Genomic DNA, 13,295 nt, shown 5'->3' on the forward strand with positions numbered 1-13,295 from the left:
TTGGTATACTGAAAATATATATTCCATGTGTAGTATTAATTTCCAATCACAAATGATGCTAAATACAAGAAATTCATTTCTCGGGGGATATCTCTAAAGAGGTTTGATGAAAGAAAAGTAAAACATCAAAAGAAGTAATGGAACTAAGGAACTTCCAAAAAAATTGACAGATATCGAAAAAAACGAGACTCCTAACAACCGCCCAAGACCCGGTGTCGCACACCAAACTGATATAGCTTTAAGCTGTAATTAGAGAGAGGAGGAAATCAAGCTCTACACTCGCTTCTGATCTGAACACACCCAAAGCTGCTTGGGTCCATCCTTACTTCCACTGTGAGGCAAAAAAACCCTCAACCCTGTGGGTCTGAAAGGACATGGAGCTAGAGAGAAGCCTTTAATGTGAAACGGAAAAAGACAGGAAAAGCACAATCTTTGAAGTGGTGGGTGTTTCATGGAGCGATGGACTGTCCGCCCTGAGCCCAGAATGTATTTGAAATTATTCTAGGAGTCTGCCAGACTGCTCTAGTGTCCTTGGGTTCTGGGTTCAATCCTCACCTCAGGTCACTGTCTGTAAGGGCTTTATTGTGTACTCTCTGTGTCTGTGTGGGTTACTCCCACAGTCCAAAAGCACATGTTGGTGGGTGAACTGACTCTGCATGCTGTTTACAGTTGTGTGTGAGGAAGAGAATGGTCCAGTGTGTGCTTCCTTGATATGTCTCCTCTACCTATTAGCTTTGTCATGTGGGGAGTGAACTGGCTCAGATTGGCTGCTGTTGCATCATCTAGGTGGAGGCTGCACCCTGGTGGAGGTTGAGGCGACTCCCTAATGCCCCAAACAGTGTAAAGCTGTGGGTCTATAAAGGTACTGTTTATGTGTAAATATATAGTATATAACTAAAAAAAAAAAAAAAATATATATATATATATATATATATATATATATATATATATATATATATATATATATATATATATATATATATATATATATATATATTTTAGTTATATACTTTTTTTAGTTATATATATTTTTTTTAGTTATATGTATTTTTTTAGTTATATATATATAACTTTTAAGACTGAACTTTGGAGGTGTAAAAAAAATCACTCGTGCATTTCATTAAATGTAAGTCATTAAATTTTAGATTGAAGACATGTATTAATGTTGGGTTTGGGTTAGCGTTAAGCTGGTAGTACTTATGAAAATTAATGTTAAGTCTCCACAAAATTAATCTATGACATCTAAGTAGAGTCCCCCAAAATTCACAAATAGAAGTGTGCGTGTTTGTGTTTGTATTTATGTGTGTGTCTAGTGCTAACAAATGAATATTGTTATTGTATTTATACTGCATCAAATTCAAATACATTAAGAATGGTCTTTTGTAAAGTACTGTTTATACCATAAATGTAGTGTATATATATGAACTAAAAATGTATAAACACAAATCCAAACACATCACACACGCTAACACATGGTTGCTTCATTTGGAGGTTGGAGGTTGGTGCTGATAATTGCAGTGCTCTAAATCTGAGTTTGGAAAGTTCAGTCCAGCCCTGAATCTTGTGCCAAGTTTGTCAAAATCGGAGAGAGAAAAATGGGGCTGCAGGTGGTCACACAGGTGATAAAACATTCACTCACAAGATGAGGGGCTTGGATTATTCACAACATGGCTGCGAGCAGATATTTTTGGAGAGTCTAACATGTGGACAGTAAAGTCATATATAGCAGAGCCACAGTGTTTAAACACATGGTGGACACTTTATTACAAACCCCTTCCTCATTATCTACGTTCCTCAGAGAGTGTTACATCTGCTGACATACCGTTTCTGTGAAGCCTGGCGGACACTTAGATTGTCCTGTGAGCTGGGTGATAACTCCCAATGCACTTGTAACAGTGGAGTGAGTGTTTGTGCTTTTCACGGGACACATGAAGGTAATGCCTTGCTTCTTTTCAAACTCTACTCTGGAGGAGAATGCAAACTGCACATATCTGTCACATCAGCTGACAGAGCAGAGAGAAGGGTGGGGGCCGTCCTAGTCTTCCAGAAAGCGAAGTCAACTGAGCTCTAGACTCTCCACCACTAAAGAACAGCAAAACTGCTGTGTCTGATGTGATACACTTACCAGCTCCACACATACGCATATAAAACATCCTGTATCTATGAATTGTGGGGACTTTACTTAATAACGTGGAGACTTTTCATAAACTGTTCCATACACACAACATGTTTAACCCTGACCCTTAACCCCCACAGAATGTTGTCTCCACAGTCCCGGCACACGGTAGAGCTGAGATTAGGCTGCAACTAATAATTTATTTTTTTGGTAGTTGACTAATCTGTGCCCAGAAAGTTTTTAAAATAGTCTGTCACAAAATTGTTTGTGATTTTATATTATATTTTTTTTCTGTAAAAAAAAATAATTAAGAGTAAGTTTATACAAAAAAGTATTAAATTGGCTGACAGAGGTGTCAATCACTCCTGACAAGCTGTAAGCTGATCCCGCCAACCCACGTGTAATAAGACCCTGCCCCCTGGAGCGCTGCTCATTGGTCCACAGCAACGGCATTGTTTAAGAAGGAACTCCTTATGCTGTGAATTCCTGAACACTTTACATCAAAACTTTCCATACCTGGGCGCTATAGGAGCTCCCATTCCTCAGGAAAAAATGGTGTGTTTACTGTGGCATTGTGAGTGAGTGAACACGGAGCTTTATTGAGGTTTTAGGAGCTTTTCACTGGGGGCATCGCCTCTCATGAGACTGTGAGTGATTTTAAAGACAGTCTGTAGTGGTCTTATATATTTATACTATTTTAAAAGGCTGAATTTTAATGGGTGGTGTGCTCCAGGTGTAATAAGTCAGGACAGAGCATGGTGGGCTTGGTTTGTTTGAGAATGACAGAAAAAAGGTGAGCAGGTAGTTGGATAAATTCTGAAATATAGGAGGAAGTGCTATGGACTGAGTGATGAACATTTGATTCAAATAAGTAATTAATTTTGATTAGACAGCGCTTAAGTGATTTAACGACATGTCAACGATGAAATGTATTCATTGTCTGTAAGCGCTTATCCAGTTCAGGGTCGCGGTGGGTCCGGAGCCTACCCAGAATCATGGGGTACAAGGCGGAAACACACCCTAGAGGGGGCAGCAGTCCTTCACAGGGTCACACACACTCACACATTCACTCACACCTTGGGACACAAGTCAACAATCCACCTACCAATGTGTTTATATATTTATTTTTCATTTGGGACCATTGGAGGACACTGGAGCACCCAGAGGAAACCCACACAAAGAACACACCAAACTCCTCCCAGACAAAAAACAAAATATAATATATAACATATATAACATATTCCTCCTTCTTTAAAACATGCTTCATAAAAAAACACACAGATTTGTTTGAGACAGCAATAGGGTGCTTATAACAGTGGGTTAGGGATTGCAGTTCTCCTTTGTCTATATATAGTGGAAACCTGGGCAGACTGAATTCGCTGAAGTGGGCACTGTGGGAAGTGTAAAAGAGTATATGCATATTTATTTACTGTTGTTTCCCACTTTACAAATCCAGGCAGTCCTGCAGCTTTGTCTGTTTGTAATATTTGTCTCAGTTTGTCTGCATCGGATGAGTTATGTTCTGAAGACGAGGATTCAAACAGTCCAAGGTCAGAACACAAGCAGGTAAACAGTCCACTGCAGGTAACATAAAACTCAGCAAACAGATAAAACAGAGGAGAGGTTGGAGTACAGGGAGCAACAGCATCGCTGTGTAATATCTCAGCAGGATAGAAAAGTAATATGACGGTACATATTTGCAGAGGCGTCAGACAGCAGCTAATGGTAGACCTGACTACGCAGGGCTCTCCATGGGTTGTTGGGGGACGGGGTTCCAGTAGCCTCAAGAAAAAAATGATTTTGGTTTCTAATTTTTACATTCTCTTTTTTTATATATAGATTAATAGTACAACATGGTGTATTCTATAATGAGCTGTTTATCTGCAAGTTGTGTCCTTTAATTTCTTCACCCCTACACTTCAACACCACTAGTTAGTATTCTCCTCCAAGAATTTTCAACATTTAATAACCCCTACTCTCCTGGGAGAGCTTTAGACTTGATGTAAGAGTGTAACTGTGATGATTTGAATGGCATTTAGCCACATACACTTTAGTAAAGTCAGATATTAATTAGGAATACACATCTCCAATGCTCCACATCCATTGAGATGTTATATACACACTATAAACCAGTCAGACAATGGTGTTGGAGAAGTAGGCCTGGCTCACAGTCTCCACTATAATTCATCCCAAAGGTGTTCTATCTGGTTGAGACTATCAGGGCTCTGCAGGCCAGTCGAGTTCTTCCACACCAAACTCACTTATCCATGTCTTTATGGACCTTGCTTTGTGCACTGCTGCACAGTCATGTTGGAACAGGAAGGGGCCATCCCCAAAATGTTCACGCAAAGTTGGGAACCTGAAATTGCCAAAGATCCCGTAGTATGCGGTGCTTGGTGTTATATACATGTGGCCATGGAAGTGGTTGGAACACCTGAATTAAATGGTTCAATGATTCTCATTCTGATTTGGATGGGTGAGTGAATACTTTAACAATATAGTGTAGCTCTAGCCAATGCTTGTCTGGCTGCATCAGAGCATCCCAATTCCCTTCAGGTATTTCTAAGGAGGTCATACTAGCTGAAATCAGGTGTCAATAATGGTTGCACTTCAAAGTAGCTGCGTCCACAAATGTTTCGAAACACAGGGCATGTTTGCCAGATATTAAGAAGAGCATATTCAGTATAGTAGAGCATGCTGTGCTGACTTTATGCTCTGTCTGCTCTCAGCTCGGGTGAAACATCAGACTCCATTGCACCTGTCCCAGCTTCACCTGAACTCCTCCGTACCTTTGCGTGATTTACACACTGGCCCTCACACTATAAATATCACATAGCGTCCAGGAGCCCACTGCAGGCTCCAGTAACATCTGCTCGTATGTCTTTTACTGCTGCTGTGTGTATGTTTTTCCAGGTTTCGTCTTCAGTTTAGGATGGGGTTTTTATGGTTTGCTGTCGTCAGTGTGGCTGCAGGCAGCTCTCAGATACAAACTGTCTCCGTGTCCAGCATTCTTACAGGTTCCTTCAGCAACAATCTATTTTTACACCTGACTTGGTGGACTTGTGGGATTTGTGTCTTCCGTATACATTGAAATCACTTGCGGTTTTTCACACTGTACACGGAGGCAGCAGTATCAGAGGTCTTCGGAATAAAGGTTGTTTTTTGCTGTTTTGTTGCTTTTGTCAGAGGCAAAACCCACAGATAAGCTGCGTAGGGGCCTTTATCTGACACTTGATAACACCTGATATATATATATATATATATATATATATATATATATATATATATATATATATATATATATATATAATGTTTGTTATATATACCCCGAACTGGATAAGCGGTTACAGATAATGGATGAATGAAGGAAATTAGAATGCCAAAATGTGGCCAAAATATCTGAGATATATAACTAAAAAATGGTGATTTTCATGCTAATTTGAATAATAATAATATTAATACTAATAATATTTTATTTATATATAATGCACTTTTCAAGAACCCAATGCGCTGATTATATTCGGACACGGAACAAGAATGTCAAAGGACAAACAAAGACAGAGCTATACAAAAGTTACTTTTTAGTCCATTCTTTTCTTTTTTTAACAGATAGGGCTGGCATCACCATGTCTGGATTATGTTTCTATACAAATCCCATATTTTTATTAAATCAATAATAATAAAAAAAATGTGATCTGTGCTGTAGCTTGGAGATTTTACAGACGGCCAGTTTGGATTGTTGCAATTCATCATGATTGATACGTCTCTCAGCGCTCTCGTCATGTTTAGTCCCTATTCGACTTTCTTGAAACCATGCGAGAGCAGGTACTAAAGAAGTACATGGTTCCAGGTAGCAATTTTGCCTAATGGAAAAGCAAAAGACTGCAAGTAGTTATAATGTGCATTTTCTGCCCGGCCTCCACACCCAGCTTTCTTAAATTATGTGAATGGGCAGTAATAGTTCAGTAAAAGTTGCAGGGTGTTGTCTGTTGAAGGTTGCACACATTTTGGCATTCTAAATTTCTTCATTCATTCATTATCTGTAAGTGCGTATCCAGTTCAGTGTCACGGTGGGTCCGGAGCCATGTCCCATTATTCTCATAATCATTCTCACATCCCCAAATTGTACCTTACAGGTTTAACTTTTAGTAGACAGCCCTCCTTATGAGTGAATGTAGCTACTTTGTGGTGCACCCATTGCTAACAAAAGTTTACAATGTTACATATATCCCCCCACAACATTGGGCTGATGGAACTATGTTCCCTGGAGTGAAGAAGAAGCTCCGTCTGACACATTTGGAATGAGTAGAAGTGGTGTTTGTGATTCAGAACCAGTCATTCAAATTCACTTCCTGACGTCACTGATGCTCTCTTGGTTGAATGCAGTCAGATCCTCACAGCAGTGTTTGGACTCAAAAGAGTAGGCACCATCACTGCTGGAAAGTGGGCAAATGTGGAGGTATATAAATACTGTGCAGCTGATTGCATTTTCTCAATTTTTATTGTGAGTGTGTGTGTGTGTGTGTGTGTACACACTTGTAAACTAGAAAATGAATTATTATGACTACGTTTTTGAAGTCCATATGCTTTTCTGAGTCAGACGACAGTGGTTGAGTGAAGTAGTAAGAGGAATGCTGGGTTGGGGGGGGGGGGTGAGTGAGTTAGAGTGAATGAGTGAGTGAGACTGAGTGAATGTGATAGAGAGGGGTGGAGGGAGAGGACATGAACGCAAAGTTTACCTTTGAGTAAATGTAAATTGCTGCAGTGGAAGCTATTTGGATGTTTTAAGAGATGCATATATTAGAGAGAGACAGAGAGAGAGAGAGAGAGAGAGAGAGAGAGAGAGAGAGAGAGAGACGTAGCAGGGTGGAGGGGGGGCATTGAAAGTTTACTTGTGTAAATTTCAGTGGTGGAAGCTATTTGCATGTTTTAAGAGATGCATATATTAGAGAGAGAGGGAGCGAGATGTAGCGGGATGGGGAGAGAGGGAAAGAGAGCGGAAAGGCTATGGGCTAATGTACAGCTACTATAATCTCAGATAATTGGTTTGTTATCCTAAATGGCTCTCGCATATCCACCACAGTTTATTTTCCATGTTAAAAGCTCAGAGATGCAGATTGTAATGTGGTGGTTGTACTCAGACTCTGTTCATCTTTTTTTTTATCAAAGCTTGCCAGTGACTTTACAGAAGAAGGAAGCGTCCTCTTCAGCTTGGGAAGAAAATTAGCATAGCAAGACTTTTGTCCAAGTAACTGTGGACCATTTCTGTTGGTCCATATTTCATTAAATGCAATTGCAATGTAAAAGGTCAAGAAAGTTAAAAACAATGTAACAACAGTTGACTCTGAGAGTTTCTGAACTCTAGATGACCTTTGGTTGCTGTGTTTTCACAGATGCCAAGTGCGATTTGAGAGTAGCATCGAAATCTTGCCCCAACCTGCTCACCACCCATTGGTAATCACCTTATTGCTTCACTCCTAATTTGCATAAATCTAAACTTTGCTCAACTGTGTGTTCCGGACTTCATGTCAGAAATGTCTTGAGCTGGCTCAACAGGTCTAAGCTGTACTGCAGAGACTGCACTGTGTAACGTTTTGAGGAGGGTAGGAATCCACTCCCCCTTCCCCCTCCCTCTCTTCCTTGATTTTAGGACAATGCTGTAAAAGTGACTTACTTTCTGTGTGGGAAGAACACAGGAAATACCCGATCTTACCTGTTTGTTTGTGTCCTGTAAACCTACCATTTTGAAGATGAGGTTTTGCTATGATGTTAATTGAAGGCTGGCTCAAGTAACTGACATTTGAGGATGGAGGTTTTGTAAACTGAATACGTTAATAATAACAGCAAGAATTAGATAGATAAACAAATTATATAACCATAAATTATTAAAAGTCAAAATTATGCAAAATTATATCTGAATTACATTAGTATTGGTGGAGAATAGCTTTTTTTTTCTCAGGACACTCCTTTCATTTAATTTTTCTTGTGTATAGTTGGTTGTTAAAATGTTATATACATAAGTGTTACATAAGTGTTAAGTAATGTTAATAGTCTGAGGAATCTTATATTTCTGTATTTTATAAATGTATATCAATACCAGCATCAGCAGATATGTACGTGAATTATATCGTCACCGGTCCAGAATTCTTATATCGGTTCATCCCATACCTCAAAATTAGAGTCTCGAAACTTTCTTTTTAGCTCCAATAATCAGTAGTCTCTCTCTCTCTCTCTCTCTCTCGCTCTCTCTCTCTCTCTCTCTTTCTCTCTCTCTCTCTCTCACACACACACACACACACACACACACACACACACACACACACACACCCACACATAATCAATGCTAGAGCACAGACACAATCCTGTTGTTGTTTCCCTGATTGTTGTTTACTAGTTGTCTGATTGCAGCTTGTTTTTCTTTGTTTGTTAAAGTTATTGTTAGATGTTCTGCTTGATTTGTGAGTTTTCTGATGGTTTATTTAGTCTCAGAGTGATGTAAAAATCTGCAACATTTGTATTGCCTGCAGATTTATACAGCCACGGGGACATCTCTTAAATACGAAACATGATAATATTTGTCAGTATATTCATAATTATAAACAGACTAGAGTGTGGCACACTTTTCTTTTTTTTTTGTGAAACCTCTTGGCCCTGGTTCTCTGAAAAGGGCCGCTTTGTCTGGGCCTGCCATACCCTCGGAGAGCCTTTGATAGTGGGCTGTGCGGAAATGTAGAAATAACTTCAATTGTTGATAACTGGAGCTGCGCTTGTTACATTTCAGATAAAGTTTGTTTTCAGTGAACAGATGTTTAAAAACACCGTTTAAAAGCAGATGTGGATGAACAGAGCGTTGAATGTAGCTTTGTGGACTTCAGGGACACACTGCCTTGGTTTGGTTTCAATTTACTGTGATGTTATGGTGGGTTTAAAGGGCTCATATCCTTCTTTTCAGGCTTTCATTCTGAAGATTTTATGGATAAAAAAAATCTATAAATGTGAACATTCTGTGTATCTGAGGCCTACCAACCCACACACTCTGAAACAAGAACACCCAGTCAGTTTTTGTGATCTTCTCAAGTCTAAAAACATTGTGTAAAACAAGTTCTGATATTGTGTCTTAACGTAGAGTGCAGAAACTTTAGGATCACCCCTCGGTCTCGTCTGAGTCTCTCCGGTCACAGCACTGGATCCACATTAACGCGAGAGTGCAACAATGAGGTTAAATGTAACAAAACAGACACAACATGTGTAGAGAAATAACAGAGAGAAAACCAATAAAAACCAGAGCTTCTACTCCTCGCTGCTTTGCGCTTGGGTCGGGGTGAACAGCGAGCAGCTCGTTATCATTTAAAGAAAAAGGGGCTGAAGCCAGCCATTTGGAACAGGGCTGTTGAGTCCACTGCTGTGGGGGTTGTTCCTTGTGGTGTTTTGACAAAAGCAAGTCACAGACGTTTCATTAATTATTGTAAACAACATCTGTTCTGATTGGCTTGTTTTGTGCATTATTCAAAAAGCAGCCCAGGCTGAAAGACTCCTTACTCCTTAAGTGTACAGAGCAACAGATGGATCTGTCTGTACCTGAACAACTACAGAGTGCACCTGTAGGGTCAGTGGAGCTGATAAAATTGACAGTAAATGTATGAGGGCTGTGCAGTAAGTTCTCAGTATAGATATAAACTAAAACACATTGTATATAAATCCAAAATACTGGTTTAATGTGAAAAAGCCTGCACACACAAAAATAATTAGGTCCATGTCCTAATCACATCACTTTTGGGTTTGGGAGGAAGTGAAAGTTCGGAATCTGCACTTTTAGCAAAGCCTTTACACACAATTAATTCTATTATTCTCCTAAATTAGTCTGTGGTCATGGCAACGTTTTCTCTCTCATTTAAAATGTTGATTAATGAAAACTAACTGAGAAATAGTCTTTGTTTGCTGGAGAAGGATTAAGCGCTAATTTGATTTCCTTAAACTGAAAACTTCTGCGCAAATCGGATTTCACAGAAACTCATCCACAATAAATTAGACGTTGTTTATGTTGTGCTCATATCTCATACACACACACACACACACACACACACACAGCCTTTTATCTATAGTCTCAGGGGTCATTACATAGACTTTAGTTCATTTTGTGGAGATTTACCCTAAACTTAACTCTGATTACTACCCTAACCTTAACCCTAAACTGATCCTGATGCTAAACCTAACCCCAAACCTAAGCCTAAGCTGAGAGAAAGAAAATAAATATTTATAAATAATAGAACAACTGTCCTTTTATTCATGTTTAGGGGTTGGTTGAAGCCATTTATTATCATAATTAAATTATGAAATCATAATGACAACAGACATTACCCAAATGACCCTGATCAAAGAGTCACACACACACACACACATGTTGACACACGTGGGTTAAATGGCTACTAAAGGTAACCATCCTCAGCTATGGTCTATTTACTTGTAATCACCAGACCCCATACAGACCCCTGCTGTGCTGCAGCTGATTTTGTTGCATTATGAGCCATGGGGAAAGCAAAATAATTATCAAAGAATCTGCGGGTGAAGATAGTTGAGCTTCATAAAACAAGAAAAAGTGCATGGTGGTGCAGCAGGTAGTGTTGCTTTAGCACAGCTCAAGGATCCCGGGGTTGTGGGTTCGAGTCCCGCTCCGGGTGACTGTCTGTGAGGAGTTGGGTTTGTCTCCTCTGGGTGCTCCAGTTTCCTCCCAACAGTCCAAAAACACATTTTGGTAAGTTGATTGGAGACTCAGAAAAAGTGTCCCTAGGTGTCGCCTTGTGAAAGCGCCCCCTTCAGGGTTTGCGTTCCCACCTTGTGCCCAGTGATTCCTGGTAGGCTTCAGATGCACCATGGCCTTGAACTGTGGTCACAGACAATGAATGAATGAATGTTGAAACCAAGCCAGGTAGACCAACAAATATTTCAGCCACAACTGCCAGGAACATTTTCCAGGATGCGAAGGAAAACTCTCAAATTACATCAGCTGACATACAGGACTCTCTGTAAAAAAGCGGTGTGGCTGTTTCAAGATGCACTTCAAAAGGACACTTGAAGAATAATGGGCTGCATGGTCGAGCCAGAAGGAAGCCCTTACTATGACAGTGCCACAAAGCACCCTGTTTACAATATGCCAAACAACACAGAGACAAGCCTCAAAATAAAGTCATGGCTGAGAATGTTGGCACCCCTGAAATATGTCCAGAAAATGTAGTATTTCTCCCAGAAAATCATTGCAATTACACATGATTGGTTGCACATGTTTATTTCCTTTGTGTGTATTGGAACAATGCAAAAACACAGAAAAAAGGCCAAAATTGATATAATTTCATGCAAAATTTCAAAAATGGGTCGGACACAATTATTAGAACCCTCAATTTAATATTTGGTTGCAAACTCTTCAGACAAAATAACTGAAATCAATCACTTCCTATAACCATCAACAATCTACTTATACTTCTCAACTGCAATTTTGTACCACTCTTCTTTTGCAAACTGCTCCAGGTATCTCATATTTGAAGGGTACCTTCTCCCAACAACAATTTTAAGATCTCTTCACAGTGTTCAATGGGATTTAGATCCAGACTAATTGCTGGCCACTTTACAACTGTCCAGCGCTTTGTTTCCATCCATCTTTAGGTGCTTTTTGAAATTTGGTGTCATTGTCCTGCTGGAGGACCTATGGCCTAGGATGCAAAACCAGCTTTCTGACACTGGGCCCTATATTGCGACCCAAAATCCTTTGGTAATCTTCCGATTTCATGATGCCTTGCACACAGTCAAAGCACCCAGTGCCAGAGGCAGCAAATCATCTTTGAACCTCCACCATATTTGACTGTAGGTACTGTGTTTTTTTCTTGTTGTTTTCGGTAAACAGTACAATGATGTGCATTACCAAAATGCTCTGTCATGGTTTCAAGATCTCTGGAGATGGATTTGTAACCTTGAGATTGTTGATATTTTTTCACAATTCTGCACAAGTCCTCAGACAGATCTCTTCTTTCTGTTCTCAATTCTTAGTGTGGCACACACAGACACACAATGCAAAGATTCAGTCAACTTCTCTTCTTTTTATCTGGTTTCAGGTTTGATGTTTATATTGCTCACACCTTTTACTTGCCACAGGTGAGTTTAAACGCGCTCGAAGCAAAGTTATTTACCCACAATTTAGAAAAGGTGCCAATAATTTTGTCCGTCCCATGACAAAACATCTTTAGTTGCAATCATTTTCTGGGAGAAATACGTGATGTTCTGGTAAACTTTCAGGGTTGCCAACATTTTTGGCCCTGACTGTATCTACAACAAATTTGTTTGGAGTGATGAGACCAAAATAGAACTTTGGCCACATTTGGAGGGGGAAACCAGGCCTATGATGTAATGTACACCATCACTGTTGTGAAACACATATGTTTTAGGGATGTGTGAGCTAAACAGACACAGGGATGAATGCAGTATTTTATCAGAAAGTACTGGAGGAAATTTGCACTCATCAGCCCAGAAGCTGCGCATGGGACGCTCTTGGATGTTCCAACATGATTATGATCCAAAACACAAGGCCAAGTCGACCTGTCGTTGGCTACAGCAGAAAAAAGTGAAGTCAGTATCACTGAGCCACTTTGGGGAGATCTCAAAAGTGCAGTTCATGCAAGACAGCCCAAAAATGTACAGGAACTTGAGGCATTTTGCCAAGAAGAAGAAAAAAACCCTCACACACAGCTACCACACAAGACTTAAAGTTGTCATTGAAACAAAGAGGGTGAGGAAATGCAACAGAGGTCAAATGAGAGAAAGACTGGAGGAAGCAGTAGAGACAGGAAAACAGAAAGAGAGACAGGCAGAAAGAAGACAACGGTGAAAAAGAGGGACAAAGTGAGTGATAGAGGTAAAAAGATTAGAGAGGAGAAGACAAAAGGGACAGAAAAATGAAAGAGAGAGAAAGAGAAGGGGGATGTTGCCAAGGAGCAGATACTGGAGTGAATTTTCTCTTTACTCTTCCTCTCCTTTTTAATCTTCCTCTATTTCCCTCTTTTTGTTTTCCTTCCATTTTCAGCGTTTAAGCGTTTCATTTCTATGCGTTTCAGTGAGTTGCGTTCTGAACGAATCCACGAGCTGAATAATTCACACCGAGCTCTGTGTGTGTGTGAAACTGGGACGCAATTAT

At 39.8% G+C, this 13,295-nt stretch overlaps 1 protein-coding gene across 1 annotated transcript in view; it reads left to right on the forward strand.

Annotated features, from left to right (window-relative positions):
* LOC136708133 (IgGFc-binding protein) overlaps positions 1-13,295 on the forward strand; it is a 73,598-nt gene that overhangs the window by 48,963 nt on the left and 11,340 nt on the right. The window contains exon 19 of the mRNA XM_066682471.1: positions 12,220-12,259. Within this exon, the coding sequence (XP_066538568.1) occupies positions 12,220-12,259 (40 nt within the window). The remainder of the gene's footprint in view (positions 1-12,219; positions 12,260-13,295) is intronic.

This window comes from Hoplias malabaricus, chromosome 1 (assembly GCF_029633855.1).
Source record: "Hoplias malabaricus isolate fHopMal1 chromosome 1, fHopMal1.hap1, whole genome shotgun sequence".
Classification (NCBI taxonomy): Eukaryota; Metazoa; Chordata; class Actinopteri; order Characiformes; family Erythrinidae; genus Hoplias; species Hoplias malabaricus.